Source organism: Trichechus manatus, unplaced genomic scaffold (genome assembly GCF_000243295.1).
Source record: "Trichechus manatus latirostris isolate Lorelei unplaced genomic scaffold, TriManLat1.0 scaffold00001, whole genome shotgun sequence".
Lineage (NCBI taxonomy): Eukaryota > Metazoa > Chordata > Mammalia > Sirenia > Trichechidae > Trichechus > Trichechus manatus.
The window spans coordinates 37,115,908-37,132,030 of record NW_004443937.1 but is presented as its reverse complement, the minus strand read 5'-3'; the positions used below and the strand labels follow the sequence as shown (position 1 = coordinate 37,132,030).

The 16,123-nt window shown below is 48.6% G+C and overlaps 1 protein-coding gene across 1 annotated transcript in view; it reads right to left on the bottom strand.

Annotated features, from left to right (window-relative positions):
• FLNB (filamin B) overlaps window positions 1-16,123 on the bottom strand; it is a 92,380-nt gene that overhangs the window by 43,274 nt on the left and 32,983 nt on the right. Inside the window, exons 18-24 of the mRNA XM_023727619.1 lie at window positions 14,175-14,292; window positions 10,729-10,991; window positions 9,156-9,753; window positions 8,402-8,575; window positions 7,455-7,617; window positions 6,914-7,074; window positions 2,085-2,252 (exon numbers count right to left, since the gene is read on the bottom strand). Of these exons, the coding sequence (XP_023583387.1) occupies window positions 2,085-2,252; window positions 6,914-7,074; window positions 7,455-7,617; window positions 8,402-8,575; window positions 9,156-9,753; window positions 10,729-10,991; window positions 14,175-14,292 (1,645 nt within the window). The remainder of the gene's footprint in view (window positions 1-2,084; window positions 2,253-6,913; window positions 7,075-7,454; window positions 7,618-8,401; window positions 8,576-9,155; window positions 9,754-10,728; window positions 10,992-14,174; window positions 14,293-16,123) is intronic.

Genomic DNA, 16,123 nt, shown 5'->3' with positions numbered 1-16,123 from the left:
AAGAGGCATTCGGGTTACATAACTTAGAGCCTCAGCCAATAGGAAAATGCAAACCTGTCTCCTTAAAGTCACCCCTCGGGTCACCTTTAAAGAACTCTGAAATGGCTTTCAAGGGGCTGCGCCATGACTGAGAATCCGTGTCAACAGCTAAAATTAAAAGGTTGTTACTTGAGAGTCCCCCACTAATAGAGGCAGAGACCTAGGTAAAGCGTCTCTATTCCCTCTTACACACACACCCACACCCACACCAACACACCCACACAGGTCTTGGAGCTCGGTGACTTCAAAGAGTCAAGATTCCAGCCCCATGACTCATTTTCCCCAAACCACTTCCGTGCTTCACATCAAAGGGCATAACCTCCTGCTGAACCCTATTAAGGAGAAACGTTCCTCTCCAAAGAAGGAAGCCCCCATTTGCAACTTCTACTGTGGGGCCAAGAACACGTCACTGGGAAAAAATCCAGATCATTTAAGAAATTAGGAGAACAGCACATTTGAAATGCTGGAAAAGGAAATGTGGTCATTTACCAAAGAAGGAAGTTTCAACGCACTTTAGAGCTTTGTCCCAAAATGGCCTGCGAGCCTTACCAAACGCAAATTCCAGGCTGACAACAGGGCAGGCCAAATTACCCCAAGAGACACTCTCTCTCCAGGGAGATGGGCTGAGTACCTGTCATTTCCAGAGATTCTGGATACGTACCACGTGAGCACCAAGGCATCCCACAGACAGATATTACTTCTGAATCCAGCACTCAGCCAGAGCCAGACCAACCCAGGCACCCCAACACTTAATGAGGGAGTTGCAGCGACAGCATATATGAGAGGCCAAACGCTGCTTCTTTCATCTAACTACCTTAAAAAAATTAAATTAAAAAAGAAATTAGGGCTATATTATTAAACAAAGGGGTCCCGGTGGCACAATGGTTAAGCGCTTGGATGCTAACAGAAAGGTCAGCAGGTCAAACTCACCGGTGGCTCTGCGGGAGAAAAGACTTGGTGATCTGCTCCCATAAAGATTACAGAGTAGGAAACCGTATGGGGCAATTCTACTCTGTCACATGAGGTCACTAAGAGTCAGAATCGACTCGATGGCACCTAAGAACAGCAACATTATCGAATGGGGAAAAACACAGACCACTGGAGAAATTAAAGGCCTGTCTACTTTCACGAGGGAACTTTTACTGTTTAGCTAAAATGTTGAACAATAAAGTTATTTACAAAATTTAAGTTCAAGACCAAGGTGCCTGCCCTGGATCCTGGGGAGCATGGTCTTAGGGGACATCTAGCTCAACTGGCATAACATAGTTCCTAAAGAAAATGTTCCACATCCTACTTTGGTGACTAGTCTGGGGTCTTAAAGGCTTGTGAGTGGCCATCTAAGATACTCCACTGGTCCCACCCCGTCTGGAGCAAGGGAGAATGAAGAAAACCAAAGACACGAGGGAAAGACTAGTCCAAACAACTAATGAATAACAACCAAGGCCTCCACCAAACTGAGTCCAGCACAGCTAGATGGTGCCCAGCACCACGCACAGCTAGATGGTGCCCAGCACCACCGACAGCTCTGACAGGGATCACAATAGAGGGTCCTGGACAGAGCTGGAGAAAAATGTAGAACAAAATTCTAACTCACAAATAAAAGACCAGACTTACTAGTCTGACAGCGACTGGAGAAACCCTGAGAATATGGCCCCCAGACACCCTTTTAGCTCAGTACTGAAGTCACTCCTGAGGTTCACCGTTCAGCCAAAGATTAGACAGGCCCATAAAACAAAGCGGGACTAATGGGGCACGCCAGCTCAGGGGCAGGGATGAGAAGGCAGCGGGGGACAGGAAAGCTGGTAAAGGGGAAACCCAAGGTCAAGAGGGGGAGAGTGTTGATATGTTGTGGGGTTGACAACCAATGTCACAGAACGATGTATGTATTAATCGTTGAATGAGGAATTAATTTGCTCTGGAAACCTTCAACTAAAGTACAATAAAAAAAGCAAAAGCAAAAATAAAAACACAGAGCCTGCCCTGGATCGTGACTGCCTCTCCTTGGGCAGGTAAGATGGCAGCAGGAAGGCGGGACAAGTACTCACCCCGTGGACCTAGGACCTTCACTTCCAGTGGGGCCAGGCCAGCCTTGCTGCTGTCTACCGTGAAGGACTGCAGGACATGGGCTCGGACGCCTGAGCCCAACCCTGGACCGGCAATCTTGACCTTGCTGGGGTCCACGACATCCTTCGCAGGAACTCTGAAGGGGCTGCCTGGAAAAGACGGCACAGGATCTTGAGTACAGCCCACCACCAGCCCGAGGCCCAGCTAACGCATGCCCAGAATCGCACCACTGCTCCAGCCTGGGACCTCGACTGTGCGAGCCTCAACTGGCACTTCCTGACTTGCTGTGTGCGCACCTGTGTGTCTACTCATCTTTTTCCAACAACGACTACAGAGCACCTGCTACGTCCAGACACTGAGTCAGGTGCTGGGCCCAGAGTGGTTAACAAGAAGGGCACAGCCCCAGCCCTCCAGAAAGCCACAATCTCGGAGGAGAAAGAAGCAAGCAAGCCATCATGATACAGAGTATATAACACACTGGGGGATATACAGGCACTGTTGGAGCACTAAGAAGGCAACTGGCCTGGTCTTGGGAGACCAGAGAAAGCTTCCCAGTAATAACTAAGCTGAGACCTGAGAGTGAGCAGGTATCATCCAGGGGAAGCAGGTGGAGAGGCATTACAAACAGAGGGATTGGCATGTACAAAGGCCTGGAGGTGAGGGAGAAGACAGGCTGTTGAAGGAACTGAAAGAAGAAGCTGGGTGGTGGAAAGAAGGAGGAGAAAGGACTGGAGAGAGGCGGGCAGGCCTTGCATACCACATTCAACATCTTCTCCCACAAGTGGAATCCTCTCCCTCCAACGTAGCAGGCACCTTCTGACCATACCTGGCCTTCTTGGTTCCTGGCCATCAGGTGAAGCCCTGCTTTGCCCCTCTGCATGGCTGACCCCACAGGGGACACTGGGGGCATCTGATTCTTTGAGGGTGTTGGTTTTTAAGACCAGTGAAACACGGAGAATGTAGGGAGATGAGGATTTGCAAGAGAAGCACCAAATACAGAAATAAGAGCAGAGCCAGAGACCCTCATGGGATTTCCTCCAAAGAAGGGACTAAATAAGACCTCCCCAGAGGTGAGCCAGAAATAAAGAGTTGTGGTGTTCCCAGCACCATGCCTTGGGCTGCCAAGTTCATCATCAAGGAGCTAACTGCACCTCTTGCCACATGGTGGTTACAGGCTCCTTGTGCCTCCCGTGAAGTATGGCAAAGTTGATGCCCTCTCCAGACTAAGACAGACTAGAAAGAAAGGCCTGGCAATCTACTTCCGAAAATCAGTCAATGAAAATCCTATGGATTACAATGGTCTTACTTGCAGCTAATCGTGGGGATGGCACAGGACCAGGCAGTGCTTTGTTCCACTGCGCATGGGGTCACCATGAGTTGGGGTCCAACTCAACGGCAGCTAACAACTGCCACGGAAGCTGAGGAATCTCTGCTCCACATCCCAGGAAGTTTATACCCTGGAATTAGGGGTGCTAAATAACAAAGACCACACAAAGGAAGGAGACCCTGATTTCTAACAACAGCTGGGTTTCAGTGGGTCAGTGGCATCCTGCTTTTCAGCTAAGTGAAATGAATGGCTTAAACTGGCAAAGAGAAGCATCCCCCACCCCCATTCTGGGGTTCAGTGAAACAAAAGGGAGCTTTATTCTACAGAGTGACAGTTGAGGATTCCAGTGTCAACAGGTGATGACAATGAACTACCTCTGAGGTCAATCTCCAAGTGAGACTCTCCATGGGAGGGTGACTGAACTTAGCACAAGGGCAGCCAAGAACCGACAAGCAAACGCAAGACACATTTAGGTCCGAGATGGCAAATTCAGAGCATTACCTACCATTCCCCCATTCCACACCCCATCAGACATCATCAGTCAATCACAGGCAGCCCTTTTTCCTGATGTGCTCTAAGCCCTGGTTCATCCAGTTAGTGGTCTAGGCAGCACTACCAACAGACCACAGCTGGCCCACCAGAGGAAACCAATATGCCATTCCTGATAAGACAGGACACTCTGTAAAAACTAACCCCACTACAAGTTTGTACCAGGCCAGGAGAAACTGGGCCAATGTGTAACCACACAGAAACCCCATGGAGGCAAATTAGAAGCTATCAGGTTGCTGAACGCTTCACAGGCACACCTCACAAGTTACCCCAGCTATGACGCCCGACACTAAGACAACCGACAAACATTTATTCATAACACTGTCTGGGAAAGTTCTGGGGTTCAGGAGGAGCTGGCAGTCTTACTGGAGAGACAAGAGTCTGAACACACAGAGGCGCCATCTACAGCTGATGAGAAAACCCCACATGGGTCTCTTTCTGTTCTTGTGCTTGAAGATGACCATTTGCCCCAAGCTCATGGGTCAGCCAAAGGGACTCAAGTCTTCAATCCCTTCTGCAAGGGGAATTCCTAAGCTGACAGCATCCAGAGACTTTCCCAGCAGAATCAAACAGTTCTGTTGCCTCCACACCCAGGAAATGCTTGTCTCCACTACAGCCTGCCTGCTCCGAGCCACCACGCTGTCTCTCCTCAGAAGAGCCTTCAGCCACTCTCTACGCTCCACTCTCGCAGCCCATGTGCTATATATATAGGGCTGCAACACTCCAAAAGGCACCTGTCACTCTGCATTCCCTCACAGCACCTCCAGGGCAGTTATCACAAGCTTTAATGGCATGCATACCAGACAGTAAGCTCCCTGAGGGAAGGAACTTTGTCTGTCTTACCCACTGCTAAATTTGCAGTATGAATTACACCTCCATATAAAGAAAACAAAAATCCTCACAACTGGACCAATAAGCAACATCATTTTACTTGGATCCACAGTCAAGAAATCCAACAAGGCATTGCACTGGGCAAATCTGCTGCAAAAGATCTCTTTAAAGTGTTCAAAAGCAAAGATGTCACTTTGAGGACTAAGGTGAGCCTGACCCAAGCCATGATATTTTTCAATTGTATCACATGTATGCAAAAGCTGGACAATGAATAAGGAAGACCAAAGAAAAATTGATGCCTTTGACTTATGCTGTTGGCAAAGAATACTCAATATGCCATGGACTGCCAGAAGAATGAACAAATATGTCTTGGAAGAAGTACAGCCAGAATGCTCCTTAGAAGCAAGAATGGTGAGACTTTGTCTCATGTACTTTGAACATGTTATCAGGAGGGATCAGTCCCTGGAGAAGGACATCATGCTTGGTAAAGTAGAGGGTCACCGAAAAAGAGGAAGACCCTAAACGAGATGGACGGTCACAGGGGCTGCACAATGAACTCAAACATAATGATTGTGCGGATGGTGCAGGACCGGGCAGCGTTCCCTTCCGTTGTACACAGAGCCGCTGTAAGTCGGAACTGACTCGACAGCACCTAACAACACAAAAGTGACTACAGGAATTTTAAAAATGTACTTGAATGAACTGCAAAGACAAGTTTGAGGAGAAACAGGCCCCTTTAAATGAATACAGGCTTAAAGAACATCTGGATAGAATTCATTTGAGTTGAATGTCAATGTTTTCTGATTGGTGAGAGAGAGAAAAGAGTGTAAGTGGATGTGTACATTCACACTTGGTGAGGGGGAAAGAGTGGGCAGGACAAGAAATGCATGTGGTCAGTGGACACTCCAGCTTCATGGAAGTCAATCCAGAAATCCAACAGGAGGCCCTTCAGCCTTCGTCTTCCCCTCAGGCTCACTCCAGTACACAGGCTCCAGGAATGAACAACACTGACCCACCCAAAGTTCTTCCTGCTCCTGGGGTAAAGCTCTGTCCTCTTTCTTGCCACACCCGAGATAAGGTACAAGGTGACTAAGAACAGCCCTAGAGTCCCTGGACTTGAGTTCACACCATGCCGCACACTCACCTACCCTCTCAGAAGTGTGCTGGGTGGCAATCACTTCATTCAATAAACAGAACTAGAACCTGTACAGATTTTCTCCCCCTGGAGGGAGAAAGATGTGGCAGTCTGCATCCGTAAAGACTACAGCCTTGGAAACCCTATGGGGCATTTCTACTCTGTCCTACAGGGTCGCGATGAGTGGGAATCAACCTGACAGCAGTGAGGTTCTTTTGGGCTTTGGAGGGTGAAAGTTGGAGGGTTCTTCACAACTGAAGTCGTACCTTTCTTCATTGTCTGAATCCCTTATAGCAGTGGTTCTCAACAGGGGCAATTCTTCCCCCCTGGGGACACTTGGCAATATCTGGAGACATTTTTGGCTGTCACGACTGGGGGAGGGTTCTCCTGGATCTAGTGCGTAGAGGCCAGGACGCTGCTGAACACCCTACAATGCACAGGACAGCCTCCCACAACAATCATCCAACCCCAAATGTCAACAGCGCTGACTATTTTACAGTAAGCATACAATCCATTGTTAAATACAAGAAAAATTTAAAAATAAGAATTTGAGTTTGCATGTCTTTACCAGGATTGCCCACGGAAAAACAAGAAAACAAGACAAACGCGTCAGTTGAACAAGAACTGAGCATAAACTAAAGCAGAGGTTTTCAACATTGTAAAGACGCAGCTTTTCCTGAAATTAAGAACTAGGTCCTTCAACACATACACAACAATTTTGAGTCAAAACTCTTAAGCCAACACTTCTGGCCACGTCAAAAAAAGCACTGGCCTTATTTTATGTTTCAAACGTTACTGGTCCTACTGGGAGTTGGAACATTCTGGAAGTGCAGCCATAAGGTAAAGTCTCTCTCTGCAGCTACTGTAAAAATCAGACTGTTTTTCCTCCTCAGAGTGATAAGCAAAATCAAACCTGCTTTCATGCAAAAACAGTTAACCTCTGGGTTCCTCTCTGAGGTACAGCTTACCGGGGACGTGGGCTCCTCCATATGTGATATTAACGTCATAATCCCCTGGAGCAAAGGGGATGTACTCAGCACTGCAGCTGCCATCCTTGTTGTCTCTGCAGTTTATCTTCGACTCTGATGGGCCCTCGACAGTTATGCCAAGCCCGCCAATTCCTGCTCCTCTGCAAGGCGTGGAAAAGAAGGCAAAGAGGTGATGATCCATGCTACTCTGCGTACTGATAAAATTAACGTAAAACTCCTCAATAAACCATCCCATTCAGCCGACTTGGAAACCCTGGTGGCGCAGTGGTTAAGTGATACGGCTGCTAACCAAAAGGTGGGCAGTTCAAATCCACCAGGCACTCCTTAGAAACTCTATGGAGCAGTTCTACTCTGTCCTATAGGGTCGCTATGAGTCAGAATCGACTCGACGGCAACGAGTTTGGGTTTTCTCTTCTTTCAGCCTACCCAACGACTGTGACACCATCGCTCACACCTCTCTAAATGTTGGTGTTGTGTGCTGACTCTGTAATATAAGTCTCTACCCCAGGGCCAGGCCTACCTGGTAACCACAGTGAAGACATTGGGTTTGTGGGTAAAGGCCTCTTTCAATCCAGGTCCTTGGGCTTGAACCCGAGATGGCTGGCAACCTTCAGTTACAGCCACTTTGAAGGGACTGTTTGGGATAGGCACATCATCGTACGTCACCTCCACTACATGGAGGCCTGTTCAAAACAACAAACAGAACACACGTTTGTACACAAGTCACCTATTTGTGGGAAATGACACTCTAATCCAGGGTTTTATCTTGCGTTCAAGTCTGCCTGCTACACTATGTTATCTGAAAGCGCAGACTGAAAAACAGTAATGTTGGTATTCTCTGTTTATGTTCTCTGTTCACTTGGTAGTTATATAGCCCACCCCTTTCACAGAGGGCCCCCCAAAGCAAATATCGCGCACTGTATGTTCAAGTCAGTCCATCTCAAACATACTATCCTGATTTGGGAAAACTCCATCCAGCCATTAACCAAAAGACAGAGGGAAACCCGTGAAACAGAAGAAACACGCATCCCCGGAACATCGGAAATACCTAAATCAGAATATTAACAGGGGTTGTGTACAGGAAATGGGGCCATATGGTGCTTTGTTTTCTCATTATGTTCCTCTGTTTTATCCAAATGTCTTATAATTCCTGATGTTCAGAAAATAAATTAATATGTAAAAACATTATACGAAAGAGCAACAAGCCATGACATCACCCCATAACCTGCTCAGACGGTCTGAGGCTACACCCTGGCTCAACGGTCACACAACCTGGCCAGCAAGCCAGGCAGAGAGCGGGCAGGTGGCTCTGCAGGACCGGGGAGTTTCCGCCTTGCCCCATCACTTTGCACGTGCTTCTGCTGAGACCGTTCGAGTGCGAGGGGCAGGGGTCAGCATCAGCCACCAGGAGAAAATGGCCAAGCACAGGTCAGAACGAGGGTCACGTCCCAGGACAGGGCGACTCACCTTTCTCAAAGGGTGTGTACTCCACCTGGTAGGTCCCGTCGGCATTGTCCGTGACGAAGCACTCGGTGGAGGCCCCCGAAGGGTTGGCGATGTGGGCCTTGATGTGGTCCCCCCCGACCTGGGTCAGGGGCCGTGAGTCAACCATGAAGTCAGTGGTGGCTTCACGAAACACATCTGCAGAGCAATCACAGACAAGGACGTGGCTGAGCCCGCGGACCCAGGAGCAAACTCGAGGACCATGGCTATTGGCACCTTAGGGCACATTCAGTCTAATTCCAGCGACAGCAGACAACTGATTTGTGTGACTCCCAAAATCAGAAATACTAACCACTCCCAAAAGCCCCTTCCAGGGTATTCTTGGCCAAGTGACCACACAGCCACGCTCTGGGGAGAGGGTGGGGATCTAGGGCACATGTGGTGTTAGCCAGCACTGCATTTCAAACTTTTCTCAATTAGGTGCCAATGATTAAATATGCTGAGTTTCCACTTACAAATCAAGATTTCTGGCTTCTCTAGAAAATGGGAAAATCTCCATGGAGAAACAGAAAGTGGGTGTTGGCGGCTGCAAGGCCGCTGGAAATGCAATGTCCTCGCCCCTTTGGTCTGACACCCCATGGCCTCCAACACAGGGGCCCATGGGAGCATTTTCTTATGCCCTGCCTGTCCCTGTAGGCACCTGAGTTTGCAGTCCCTGCTCTGGGAGTTTCTGGAGGCTCTTAAATCCCAGAGCCTCCCTCTTTTTTAGGAAACTCACCTTTTCCTTCTATGCCTGGCCCGAAGACTTTGACCCTGCTGGTGTCCACAGCGGGCTCCACCTTGACCCGGGCGGGGAAGCGCGGCACGGGCTCACCGCCATACTTCATGGTCAGCGTATACATGCCGGCAGTCAGGGGCACGTAGGTCACTGCATAGGTGCCGTCTTTGTTGTTCTGAATACTGACTTCCGCTTTCGCTCCTGAGTCCGAGACAGCTTCCAGGCCCAGTGCCCCAGGCCCTGCTTCGGAACAGTCAACGCTAAGCAGGCCGGCTTCACCTACTTTCCCAGGCTCGAGACCCGGTCCCGACACCACCACTTTAGAGGGGTCGAACGGCATTTCGATGTCGGCTCTGAACGGAGAACCAGGAATGTGGACGTCTTCAAAGAGAATGTTGACAAAGTACTCCCCGGGTTTGGTGGGGAGGTAGGAGACAGAGCAGGTGCTATCTCCATTGTCGGAACATTCGATCTTGGCCTCGCAGGGACCTTCCACGGTTAGGCCCAAGCCGCCCGTACCGGCGCCTTTGGTGTCGATGGTGAACTCGGCAGGCTTGCCCACAAGACCCCCTTCAAGGCCAGGACCATGGGCCTTCACCTATGTGAAAAAAGAATAAAGAGTCAAGTTCTGCCTGGCGTGGGTATGGCTGCTCAGTCAGCACAGCTTTCAACATGCAAGCCTGCGATTCGTTGTGAGTGAGCGGTCCTTCTCCTGGAGTCTCACTTGTGTGACACACACACACACACACCACTGAAGCAGAGCCACACTGCAGTCAGTCACTGCTGCAGATGGCTAAGGGGCACCTTGGCCATGAACTCAATCATCAACTGACTTCCTGGCTGAAAACCGCAGCAGAGAGGCCTGGCCCTTGGAAGCAGGGCGCCTCCATGACTCTCCTTCCTCCTGCTAGTCTTTGCTCTCCTGAACACTAAGTGAGAGTTGGAGGCCTGACAGCCAGTCCACACGAGCTTCCTGGTTGAGCACTCACGGAACTGCTCTCATGGACCTCACCGCTGGTTTGCGCACTATACCTCACTTGAAAATTCTATATAACAAAAAACTGTTTTTAAAAATGGGGAGGGATGAGGCTTTCATTTTATGATTCAACAAGTAAGGCAGTTCTATAGGATTTGTGCCAATCAGAGCACCGGAAATACTCCACAACCCTTCAGTTGGGGCTACTAGGAAGAAATGATAATAACAAGAATAATAAAAATGGCTTCTTTAGGTGGGCACGAGGCTGAGGCTGCCACATTCACGCTCTCACGATGCCCTCACAGGCATGCTTAGAAGCAAGCACCATGATCACGCTAATGGATGCAGGACCTGCACTCGGGCACGGGAGTGCGAGGAGGGGAGCAGGGTCTGACCCACATGCCCAGGGGACCATGTTCTTACTCTTCATACTGGATTATAGGAGGAAGAACGACCATCAGCCATTGAGAACTGACTTTCATCACAAAACGATTTTCAAAAGGCAGGATCAGAGGACTCTGGAGTTATATTTGACAAAACGGGGACAAGTTCTGCAACAACAAAAAGCTTTCGGTTGTCCCAGATCTCAGGCCTGACCTTGCTGGGGTCTGGTGGCAGGGAGGCCTCCATCGTGTAGGGGCTCCCGGGCACGGGGTGTCCATCGTAGGTCACGTCGAGGGCATAGAGCCCCTCCTCTCGAGGGACGAACTTGGCTGTGCTGCTGTCCCGGCCCGCCACGGGTGCCACCAGGCACGGTACGACCTTCCGCGAGGGGCTCAGGATCGTCACGTCCAGCTTCCCCTGGCCTCCGGCCCCCTTGGTGTCAATGGCGAACTCCTGATCCTTTCCAACTTCCACTCCTGGAGAAGGGGAATAAGCTAAATGAGGAGCTGACGCTTTTCAGTGGCAAGAAGAAAACTTCATAGCAGAGAAATGAAGGCTCCTTGGATATGGAGAGTTATCTCAGCCTCCACAGCAAGCAATGTCCTTCTCCAGTGACCGGCCCAGTGAGGACCAGCAAAGGCAAGGGGAATCCTCCGTGAGATGTACTGACACAATGGCCACAACAGTGGGCTCGGACATACCATGATCATGAACATGGTGCACGGCCGGGCATACACAAGGTCGCCATGAGTTGGCGTCAACTCCATAGCAACTAACAACAACAGCAAGCAATGGCTGATGCAGAGGATAAGAAGAATGAGTAAGAATAATCGGCAATTCAGCCTCGACAGCAACCAGAACAAGAACATAACTGATGATGATGATGATTACTGCTATTATTTACTGAATGTTTTTTATACACCAGACATGAGTATGGCATGTTATCTCCTTTCATGTTCCCCAAACCCTACTAATTACTGACTGTGACTTAAACAGATGGGGAGACTGAGGCTCAGAGAGGTTAAGTAACTTGTCTAGGGCTACATATCCAGCAAGCAGCAACACTGGGACTCAACCTAAATTTACCTAACCCCCAAATCTGCTTTGCTGACCAATAAATTATAATATGATCCTGCCCTGCTGGGTGTTAACTTTGTATCAAAACACCCACACACCCATGTTTGATTTACTAATTCTTGGCAACAAACTCAATCCTGTAGTTCCCCCAAAGAAGGCAAAAGTCAAAGAGCTGGCAGACATAGGAGCATTGAAGTAAGTTCTGAGAACTGACTCTCTTTACCATAATGACTTTTGAAAGGCCTTTGCAAAGCTGGGCCACAGGAAACCCATGTGTTATATCTGACAAAAGCAGGGAAAGGACTTTGAACAAAAACAAAAGCACTGGGAACACTGGGCCCCACCACAACCCAGAGAAATACTGACTCTGGGGCAACACGGGGCCTGCCAAAACGAACACTCCTGAGCCCTAGCAAGGAGGGTGCGAAGCTCCACATCCCAAGCGGAGAGGGGCTTTTCCTAATGGGTACCGTCCACTGCCTGCTCTGGAGCTGACACTCTCAGTGACCTGGAGAAAGGAATGACAAAGCGAAAGGTCTGACAGTGGCTGTTGAAATGCTCAGCACCAGTTGCTCCCCAAGGACAAGGCCCCCACCGTGCTCTCGCTTCAGAGCCTCCTGAACGGACAGCCAGCCTCATTCACAGCTCGAGATTTGGGTCACAGGTAATGAAGGCATTCACAGTGACACTGCCAAAACCCTGGAGAAGCTCTCACAGGAGGGGCATCATGGGGGTGTCCACTCGGCCCTGTGTGATCCTGAGACCATGTGAATGTGTGTCCTGAGGTGCCTCTGGTCTGTGACCAGCGAACACCAATAGGGGAGATCTCTGTGGGAATGACTGCCAGCACACACTGCTGTATTCCAGAGGCAGGCTGAAATGGATTGGTGCAGTCGGACAACTTCAATGCAAAACACAGCTGCCAAACACTGCCAGATGCTGTCTTGTTGTTAGATGTCAGTGAGTCAATTCTGACCACAGTGACCCCATGTGACAGAGTGGAACTGCCCTACAGGGTGTTCAAGGCTATGAGCTATACAGAAGCAGATGGCCAGGTCTTCCTCCCACAGAGCCTCTGGGTGGGTCTGAACTGCGGACCTTTAGGTTAGTAGTTGAGCTCTTAATTAACCACTGCACCACCAGGGGTCCTAAATGTTGTCTCCTGGCCCATATGTATGCGTCCAAACCAGTTGCCGTCGAGTCAATTCTGACTTACGGTGATCCCGAGTGTGTCAGGATACAAATGTGCTTCACTGGGCTTTCAATGGCTGATTTTTTAGAAGTAGATCACCAGGGCTTTCTTCCAAGGTACCTCTGGGTGGACTCAAACCGCCAACCTTTTGGTTAGTAGGTGAGCATGTTAACCATTTGTACCACCCAGGGACTCCATATGTACAGATACAGAGAAAAAAGTCCAGAAGGACAGAAACTGAACTGACAACTCTGGTTAACCCTTGCGAGGGAGAGAGGTGATGGACAAAGTGAAATCTCCTCTCAGCTGTAATACTGGTAGTACTTGTGTAAGAAAACTTAATTTTATGATCATGTGGTGAAACTCCTGAAGCTGAGTGATGAGTACATGTATGTTCATATTACACTATTCTCTCTACTTTTATGTTTGCTATGTTCCATAATTTTAAAAAATTAGAAAATAGGTTTAAAAATAAGTGAAATATCTTTAAATCATTATATACTGAGTAACTCTACACACAAAACCAATGCTAGACAAAACGGAGACTACAGGGGTGAACTGATCAAGAGCAAACGCTATAACCGAAAAATAAGAAGCATTTATCATGCCAGCGATAAACAAAATTCTGTATAAACAGATAAACTAAACAGATCAATTAGAATATTGAAATCATTCATAATCTGTATTCATGGTTTGTAGCACTGATTGACTCCTATTACTTTTTAGTAATTAGTCTTCAAATGTAGAGAGATACAAATCGCAGCCCTTGGATCTGAAATTTTTAACAGTTCATAATAATATGCTTAGTCTTCAGTAGTTTTACAAGCACTTGCCTCATTAAATATTATGCCCTTATACATGAAAAAAAAAAAAGTGAGCTAATGAGATATCCAACAAGCTAAAGAAACAGCAGGATGGGTGCATGCGTGGTGGTTTCCTAGTGCCAAGGAGCTGGCTTTTATGTGACTACCAACCTTAATGTGAATTTAGCTGGTCAAGGAAACTGGCAAGGTTGAAACTCATCAGCAAGCAATGTGCCCCAACTTCTCTTGGTAATAAAAACTTCCTACTGCAATGCCAGCACTCCGACAGTGTGCCAGGCCCGGAATTAATAGTTGGTTTAATTTTCACAATATTCCCATAAGGGTTACTGACCACCCCCACCTCATTTCACAGAGGAGAAGACTGAGGCTTGGGGAGGTTAAGGGGCACGTAGGGCCACAGGGTGATTCCTCAGCATGGCCCCAGTTCAAGCCCAAGTCTGTCTGGCTGCAAAGTCCCTTAAGAGAGAATCTGCTTCTCTGCAAAGCCAGTCTTCTGAAGGCCATCTAACAAGCAGCCCCACTGGGTGGTCTTCAACGACCTGTCTCCCCTCCATTTGCACACTTACTGTTTTCCAGCCCATTAATTTTTATCTTGCTCAGATCTAGCGGAGCAGCAACGCCCACGGTGAAAGGGCTTTTAGGGATGGGATCACCGCCATATGTCACCAGAACCTGCATATTGCCCTGGAAGAAGAGGGAAAACCGAGTCAGCTTCTGGATACCAGCATACAAACCTGGTGTTTAAACCTGCCCTCTGAGATCTTTCATTCTTCCTAAAGATACAGGGGCCTTAACTCCAGTGGATTCAGAAAGCATCTAAGATGTATTTCTCTGTGCTTTTGGCCACACGGCAAGAATGACAGAGAAATTAGATAAAGTAAATCAGTAAACCAGTTGCTGTCAAGTCAGCTCCAACTCATGATGACCTCATGTATGTCAGAGGAGAACTGTGCTCATGGGGTTTTCAATGGCTGATTTTTTTTTTTTTAATTGTGCTTTAGGGGAGAGATTACAGCTCAAGGTAATTTCTCAAACAGAAATCCATATGCATACCATTGTGACACTAGCTGCGGTCCCCACAATGTGACAGCACACTCCCCCTTTCCACCCCTGGTTTCCTGTGTCCATCCAACCAGCCCTGTCCCTTCCTGCCTTCTCATCCTGCCTCCAGACAGGAGCTTCCCATTTGGTCTCGTGTATCTACCTGAACTAAGGAGCACATTCTTTATGAGTATTATTTGATGTTTTATACTCCAGTCTAATCTTTGTCTGAAGAGTGGGCTTCAGGAATGGTTTTAGTTCTGGGTTAACACAGCATCTGGGGGCCATGGTTTTGGGGGTTCCTCCAGACTCAGTCAGACCATCAAGTCTGATCTTTTCACAAGACTCTGAGTTCTGCTCCATACTTTTCTCCTGCTCCATCAGGGACTCTGTAGTGTTCCCTGTCAGGGCAGTCATTGGTGGCAGCTGAGCACCATCCAGTTCTTCTGGTCTAATGGCTGACTTTCTGGAAGCAGACCGGCAGGCCTTTCTTCTGCGGCACCTCTGGGTGGACTTGAACCTCCAACCTTTTGGTTAGCGGTCAAGCACATTAACCGTGAACCACCTAGTGACTCCATATAAAATAAGAGCAGCTAATAACAGAACCATTTAATGAGCACTTAATACGTGCCAAGCACTGTGCTATGTGCCATCATGCATTTCCTTCATTCAGTCTCAAAACAGTCAGAAGGGGTAGCTCCACTGTTGACCCAATTCCCTGGAGAGGAAACCATATCTCAGAGAGGCGACGTCACTTGCCCCAAGTTACCTGGTAAGTGCAAGAGCTGGGCAGTACACCCATGGCACCCAAACCTGTGTTCCTAGCTGCTCTGCCACACTACCTTGTCCACCCAACATACACCCAACCCAGCCATGGCTGAAGCAGCTGGGGCTGGGGGCCTTTAACCAAAAAGGATTTGCAAGAGTTCACCTCGAGCTGTTCTAAGACCACTGCATGGCATCTGAACTCCCATATCCATGTCAAGGAAAGAAAAATTGCAAGCGTGAAGGCCAATGCGCCTGTGGGCCTGGCGGGCCTCCCCTGGCTGGCAGCTGCCCTGCGTGGCCATGTGTGCCGCTGTTGTTCTGCTCATACAGTCCTGGCCCCACTTGCTTCCTCTCTCCACAGCTGGCTGAGTCCCACCCCTGCTCCAAACCAAGACTCCATGCCTTAGTCGATTAAGACCCTCTCACTTCAAACTCTGGGGCATAACTTAAAGAGAACATGGAAGGGAGAGAAAAAAGTGCGAGGGAGAAATGGCCAAGACCCTACTCTCTCCCGAGAATCCACTGGGCTCGCTGGAATTCAGCCCCTGCTGAAAGCTGTGGCTGACTGAATGTTCAAAGGGTGTAGCTTCTGGTCTATGTATATTTTTTCACATTCCTTTTGTAATAAAGAGAAGGAAAAAGCAAAAAAAAAAAAAAAAAAAAACCGTTGCCTGTATCAATGGAGTGGGGAGGATTGGTTTTACAA